Here is a 7,462-nt window from a genome sequence, read left to right on the forward strand (position 1 = left end):
ATCGCTGATGGGCTTGGCCTTGGCCAGCATCAAGTCTGTCTTGGAGTCGGCTGGCTTTGGCTCCATCGGACATGGGGGAAGCTTCTCACAGATGCCTCCCCTGTGGCACCACCCCACTCCCAGCACCTAAACCCAATACAAAGATGACCTATGAGCTGGGGTGAGGTCCCTGAGGAAGAACGGTGCATGGACATAGGTGGTAGTGGTATGCCGTAGGTGGGGTGACCTGGTGGGTGCCCGAGTCACTGCTAGGCTCAGGCTAAGGGGGTCCATCACACAGGGCTGGTGCATGCAGCGGGGGTCCCAGGGCCCCCAAAACCTGCTGCGTTTCAGTTTCCTCACCTTCTCCATCGTTGCAGCTGCTCACTGCAGTGTTTCTCCCCATCTCCCCAGGCTTGGCATAGCTTTCGCTTATTACGGCGTCATCTTGGCCAGCGCTGAGTTACTGGAGCGGGACCTTGTCTGTGGCTCCACGGCACCACCAATGCAGGACTCTGGCGCTGACTCTGAGGAGAGCCGCAGCCCTTGCCACTGCCGCTTGTTTGGGCCTGCCGCCTACCAGACCATGATCATCAGCACAGTCGGAGAGATCGCATGTAACCTCCTCTCCTCTCCCTGCCCTGCCATTGCCTTCTTACAGCCAGCCAATACTCGCTGCAAAGATTTTTAGCTGTGCATGCACTTAGCGATGTGCCAGGGATCAAAATGTCCTCAGCATTGCTGGCAACTGCCAGGCATAGGCTCTTCAAATGAAGGACTAGGACACAGGCCTTGAGATGGTAGCAAGGGGCAAGGGAGGGCATTGCTCCCCAGGTGAATAATTCAGCTTTTGATGACAGCACGGGTCCTGCTGACAGCAGAGCCAAAGACCTCCTTTGCAGTTAGTACTTACCAACAGCCTTGGTTAAATTTCAGGGGAAATGGCTCCTAACTTACCAGAACTGAGCCCGGCTTCCCAAATACCCAGACATGTCATTTTTAGAAAGTCATAAATGAGCAAGGATTGCAAATAGTCAGATTGATGTAATTGAATGCATCACACAAGTGCCCTACTTTCCAAGATCTAGTGGCCTCAGGAGCAAGTCCCCTGCTGAGCACTACAGTAAAGGACAGCTAAGCGCCCAGGGAATCTGCAGCAAACCAAAATGCATCCTCGTGCAGCCTGCCTGGGAGCGCTAGGGGACAGGACGGCCCAAAGGCACCCACATTGCACCCTTGAAAAAAACTTGGCACTGTGTGTGGGTCTAGTATTGCAACACGCCTGGGAGATGACTATTTTCCCTGGTTCACATCTCAGCAACTAAGCTACAAAATGAGTGGGTGTTGGATCCTGCAGGTGCAGCCAGGCTGGGACCAGTCCAGTGATGAACTCAGGTGGCTGCCTGGCTCCTGGGGGGACTCAATGGGGCACACTCGGCCTGGGCTGTGACCAGAGGAAGCAAAACCAGCCAGGCCTGCGGTGCTCACCCAGGGGGTGCCTACCTTGCATGGCTCAGGACAAGCATTGGTGCCCTGACTTAGTACAGCAGGCACTTTCAGAGAAGGGCAGGCTCCATCCTCTGAGGGGAAGGACAAACAAAAAAAAGGGGCAGAGGAGGAAATTACAGGGTTTAGGTACAGGAAGATAATTGCATTTGTGCATTTTATAGAATGGTAGGCACTAGGGATGCAGAAGGGTATTTTTGAGGCACACTACCTAAGTTCTATCAAGACAGACATCATTGCAGTTAGGTCACCTAACATTCTATGGTTTTCCTTTTTATCTCCAGTAAATCCTTTGAACATTCTTGGCATCAATTTCCTTGGAAGACGATTAAGCCTGTGTATCACCATGGGATGTACAGCCCTATTTTTTCTTCTCCTTAATATCTGCACCTTGAGGTAATCTGGTCTTGTTGGGAGGGTGCAATGCTGAGAGCAGAGGGCAGTACCTATGGTATCCTCAGGTCACCAGTCAATCAGGCCAGTAATTCTTGTGCATCTGAGAAAAACCTTTTGACTGGTTCCTCTTGCTGGGAAAGCTGCAGCAGGAGATGCTGTGGTGCAGCGATGTGCAGAGGGGCTCACTTGTATTGCTGAGGCCACATGGCTTTCCCCTAAGCATACAATGAGCTGCTTTCTAGCACAGCCTAGAAAATTAAAAATTATGTGAACAACATGCACCAGAAAGAAGTCATATTTTTTCATTTGCCTTTTTCCCCCCTTTCTTTTTTGACAATGCTACATGTCTCCTCTAACTTGTAGAGTTGGGCACTCCAAGAGTAGCTCAAGGCATCCAGAGAAAGACTGCCATGACTGCTGTAATTATCAAGTTGATTTGTGAGGATGTGTGAAAAAGGTCCTTCTCAAGCTGGCAGAGCTTAACCATTACTGAAAATCAGGATGGCTTCAAGTTGAAGTTTCCTCTAAACTGTGCAGTAGCCTGACAGCTGCTCACCAGCTGTGCACACCCCTGGCTGAAATACTTGGGAGCTAGAACAGGAGGTTGCAAATAGTTGTTAGGCTAAATAAGCCCCTGTCAGGAAGCTTGCAGTCATTCAGTAGGGCATTGGCCTCTGTACTGCTATTATTATTTTCAGTATTTTCTGAAACTGAGCCTGGCCACCATATTCGCTTGCAACAGTTCTTTACAGGAACTGGAAAGCCAGGGCTAGGCTGGAAGTCAGACTTGACCGTAATGCTGAAGGCACCAGCCTTACTTCAGGCCACTACAGTCCTGTTCAGATCATTCCCTCCAGCCTCGAACACTGGCCTACAGGAAACCTAATGTGCAATAGGCTGTTGTCAAACATGCCTTGTCAGTAGACTAAAGAAAGATTATACTTGTCAACAATCAACTTCTATACTTTCCCTTACATTAAGCTGGCAAAAGCCTTAGCACAGTGCATATATTAGGTTGCATCTCTGCTGATCACCCTTCAGTGATACTAACTCTTTGCTCCACATGGCTTTCTCTAGCACAGGCATGGTTGGGTTTCTCTTCATGCTGCATGCGTTGGTTTCAGCAAACTTCAACACCATCTACATTTACACAGCAGAGGTGGGTCCTCCTGAAAGTACGTTAAGCTACTCTGGGGCATGAAAGACCATTTGCCTATGCCCAGGAATGCTGCCATATTTATTGACTAGAGTCACCTTCCTTGAACTTAGTGTCTCTGGCCTTCCTGGCCACACCATTTTCATATGCAAGATCAGAGAAGGAATCAGAAAACTAGCTGGAGAGGGCAAGAGCAGGTGGAAGAGGAATGCCCTACTGAGCCTCCTGTTAGTCTGCTACTACGAAACGTTATTTTTGGGGATGTTGTGCACCATCATCTTCCAAAACCCACAATCTTTCCCCTCCCCAACCCCTACAAAGTTAAAAAATAGGCTACCACTGAAAGCAACCTTTTCCAGCATGTGAGGTTATATATATGATTTTTTTTTTTTTTTTCACTCAATGGAAATTGCTGTGTTCTGTCCACAAATAGTTTTAATCCTTCAGAGAGCTTGTCCTTCATACAACTTCGGAACCATGAGTTCTGTAGGTTAAGTATGCATTGTCGGGGCTTTTTGTTGTTCTTTTTTAAAAAATTGTGTGGACTTAAATATATTGCCTTGCAGGTTGAGTAAAGTGATAAAAAGCAAACAGAAGTAGCTACCTGCATTTGCCTAATACTTCCTTTAATAATACACTATATTAATTTAAGCATGCACCAGGTTTGAATAAATATCAGCGTTTTAATAGTCCTGAACTGGATGCTGTTGATGTAAAGACCATTGCTGCAATGGCCATATCATAAATCAACACTACTCACCATTTAATCAATGATCAAAACCAAACTTGGAAATGCCCTTTCCGGCCACCTGCCTGGACTCCTCTTGAATTACCTCACCTACATTGGCTTGGCCTAGTAAAGTATTTAAACAAAGGTTTATATAAGTGGACTTGCTAAAATCTATTGATATTAACAGGACTTAACTAAAGTTAAGCAAAAAACATGCTTAAGTGTGTTTTGACACAGGTATTTGGGAGATGTGAAAAAGAAAATACACAAAGCACGTTCTTCTAAGCCTGGAGGTTTCTTATTGGGATCCGTTTTTCCTCCTTCTAAACAAAAATGCTGTTGATACAAGTAAATAGGCAGTCTTGAAGGCTGCAGACAGTATCCTTTCTTCTTGCTTTCCAGATACAGGGCCTGGCAATATAAATTGAATTCTTCCTTTAGCACCCAGCCTATCCTCTGTGACTTTGCTGTGAGCTGCCCAGGACAGCTGGGAGAAAGGTGGTGGTAGTGGTGGTAAGGAAAGAGCAGGGAAGTCACATCCAGCTCTGACTGACTTGTCCTAAAACTTTATTTGGGGCAAAAAACTGGCAGATTTGTAATAGCACAAATGAGACCCAAAGGAGCCTTTCTTTCTTTTCATATCTTACCCCACTAGCTGCCCTTGCTAATGTAAATGGGTGTCACTGAAGAAAAATTAAAAATATTAAAAATAAATAAAAAGGAAAAATAAGGACACATATCACAGATCCTTGTCTCACTAATCCAGTTTCTTTCTGACCTGTTTTAGGTTTACCCTACCACAATGCGAGCCCTGGGGATGGGAACAAGTGGGTCAGTGTGCCGTGTTGGAGCTATGGTGGCCCCATTTATATCACAAGTAAGAGCACACTTGCTAACGTTGGTAAACATTATGCCGATCATTGCTATCAAATATACAGAAAAATGTCCCTGAAGTTCACAAAAAAAAAAAGGGGGCAAGAGGTAATCAATTCCTCCCTCCCAACTCTGTATACAGAGCACTTATGCAGTCTTTGCTAGATGTAGCTCTGCATATATCTCATCCCAGAGCTTAGCTTGCTAGTATTTGTTACTTTCTGAAAGCTCTTAAGATTCACAAGACAATCGCTTTTCTATCGTCGAGCCTCTCAGGTGTTTGTGACCCTTTGTCTGCTCTTTAATTCCTAATGAACTGCCAGCCCCCCACACCACTGAGCTGATGTTTGAACTGTTCTATTGCCTGCAGGTTCTTATGAGTGCTTCTTTCATGGGGGCCCTGTGTCTTTTCTCATCTGTGTGCATTGTCTGTGCAATCTCTGCGTTCACACTGCCCATCGAGACCAAGGGCAGGGCACTGCGGGTTTGTATTACCACTCCAGGAGCTCCTGTTCATCTAATGCTATTTAGAAACTAGTAGATTATGATTCAACCAGAATCCAACCCAAACTCTCCTGAGGGTTCATAAACCAAAACAAGGCCTGACCGGATAGCACAGGAACACGCTGCTGCAGCAGCTTTAAGCACTGTCACTCCAGTTGCCTAAAGCTCATTTCTCAAAAGAACAAACCAGAACACCTGCCCTAGCCCTGGTAACTCATGCAAGTGTGTTGGCTTCAGCTAGTGCAAGCCCCTCTTTGCTAGTATCTCCAGTCCTGAGTTGAAGTTGCTGTTTCCCAGGCACATATTCTGATCTGCTTGTGCTGCAGGGAGAAAGGACAGCAGATGCATCTAACATCTTGAACTACCAAAGCCATTTCTTTATCAAATTCAAGTCAAAAGCTGCAACTGCATCAGTCCCTTAGCTAAGCCCTTGTGGCTAGTGTTTCCCATAAAGCTATCAGCCAAAACACTAGGCACAAAGATTAAGGGGGAAAGTTTAAATTCAGAGAGCCTCCCACGCACAAGTTGCACTAGTTTAATTAAAGGAGATGGTGAGCAGTTCTGTGATTCTAGTTGATTCAGCTACATCAGCATGGAAATTTTCACATCATGCATGCAGCATGCAACATTGCCTGTTATTCTGCAGTCTTACCTGCATAAAGCAGAAGACCATGGGCTAAATAATCCATGTACTTTAGCAGCCTAGAGCAAGACAGATGACTGATCAAACTGTTTTATGTGGGTTTCAGAACCAGACTTAAAAAATATACACAAACACATATTACATATACATATACACACCTACACACTCCACTTCATTGGGTCACATCTTCTAAGGTTTCTTCAAGGTGCATGGGACAGTTAACCTTAGGGTTTTCAGAAAAGCAACATATTAATCACTGCCTGCTTCTTTAAATGGTTGTCTGTTAGAAATGCTTGTCTTTTATGTTTTTATGCCATTTTGAGTATCTATATGGTATTTCGTAAAAGACTGGGGAAAAAAATAATCAAAGTCTAAGGAAGTGGACAAAGCAACTTATTCTTCCCGTGTGGATGAAATTCAACCCCATGCAGAGAGCCACTTAGGCCTTCAAATGGTTGGATTTACAATAATTACTAAGCAAAACACTTCATTAAAACTGCTTTAGACATAAAAGGAAAGCTTTGATTCAGCTACAGTTAGATGAACTTTGGCTAACAGTGGTCAAGATAAATGGCAGTGTAATGATTCCTTAATAGGATCCCTCCTTTTCCTGGGGACTTAACTCAATAGCATTATTGTCCTCCTTGCTAAAACTAAGAGTTACAAGCTCCAGCTGCTGGCCTTTACATGCACAAGTCAAAAGGATGGAAAAATAAAAATCTGCAGTACTAGTTGTGTACTCAGAGAAGCAACCATTAGATCTTCAATTCAACTTGTTAACTCTTATCTTGTGGTCATTTCAGAGATTACATTTGTGTAGGTAGTCATTCAGGGATCACTGAATCGTGACTGTTGAACGTGTTGTTCAAGGGCCCCACACAGTACAGTCATCCAATCCATTGATGTCAAAGCTCTTTTACCATGGCGGTATTTTATCCTAAAGCTCCAGGCAACAGATGTGTGCCTTAAACCTAGGTCTAAATGAACCAACTAAATAAAAAATATGTAAGTAACTTTCTCTGAAATCTAGGCAGTGACATTTAAAAAGCATATCTACTTGTTTCAGCTTATTAGGACAGCATCAGTCCACTCTCAAAGCAGTCCTGGGGATTGCCAATCAGAGGCAAGACATTTTGGACATATCCAAATGCATATTATTTTCCCCTGTATCCATTTCTGTTGATTTTCATGTGCATTTTATTAATTTTATGTATTTTTTTTCTTTCCCCTTTTCAGCAAGTAAAATGAAAGCGAGTGTTTGATGTCGAATTGGGTAGGAAAGAAAAATAAACCTTTGGAATCTGTCATTTCCTGTGAGCTTCATTTGATGTTGATTGCTTCTCCATACCATTTCCATTATTAAAAATTGCAATTGAGCAGTGTAAGAGCCATGATTTGTATAGACAAATGGCAAATTTCTCAAGGATATTCCCTTTCTTATGATTCAATAAATAGATACTTTCTATCTGCTCGATGAAGCAAGATGAAGACTCTTTACTACTAGTGTTATTAGTAGCTACACTCCACATGCAGAAAGAAAAAAACACACAACAAACCCAGCCACCATTCAGTGGACTGAGGTTGAGACAAAGGGGAGAAAATACATAAAGTAGTCTTTGCCATAGCAGCTTGAAAGAATATAGTACTTTCTTTTAAAAACAAAACAGTATTCCTC

The 7,462-nt window shown here is 44.0% G+C and overlaps 1 protein-coding gene across 1 annotated transcript; it reads left to right on the plus strand.

Annotated features, from left to right (window-relative positions):
* Positions 1 to 393: 393 nt before the first annotated feature.
* LOC104158567 (putative transporter SVOPL) lies at positions 394 to 7,239 on the plus strand (the record flags this gene model as incomplete). The annotated part of the gene is made up of 6 exons (XM_009696253.1): positions 394 to 596; positions 1,770 to 1,881; positions 2,959 to 3,040; positions 4,555 to 4,644; positions 5,011 to 5,124; positions 7,024 to 7,239. Coding segments are annotated over 6 exons (613 nt in total), but the record flags the coding sequence as incomplete, so codon positions are not given.
* Between the last annotated feature and the right edge of the window lie 223 nt (positions 7,240 to 7,462).

The sequence above is a fragment of the Cariama cristata genome, unplaced genomic scaffold, assembly GCF_000690535.1.
Source record: "Cariama cristata isolate BGI_N322 unplaced genomic scaffold, ASM69053v1 scaffold37422, whole genome shotgun sequence".
Taxonomy (NCBI): Eukaryota; Metazoa; Chordata; class Aves; order Cariamiformes; family Cariamidae; genus Cariama; species Cariama cristata.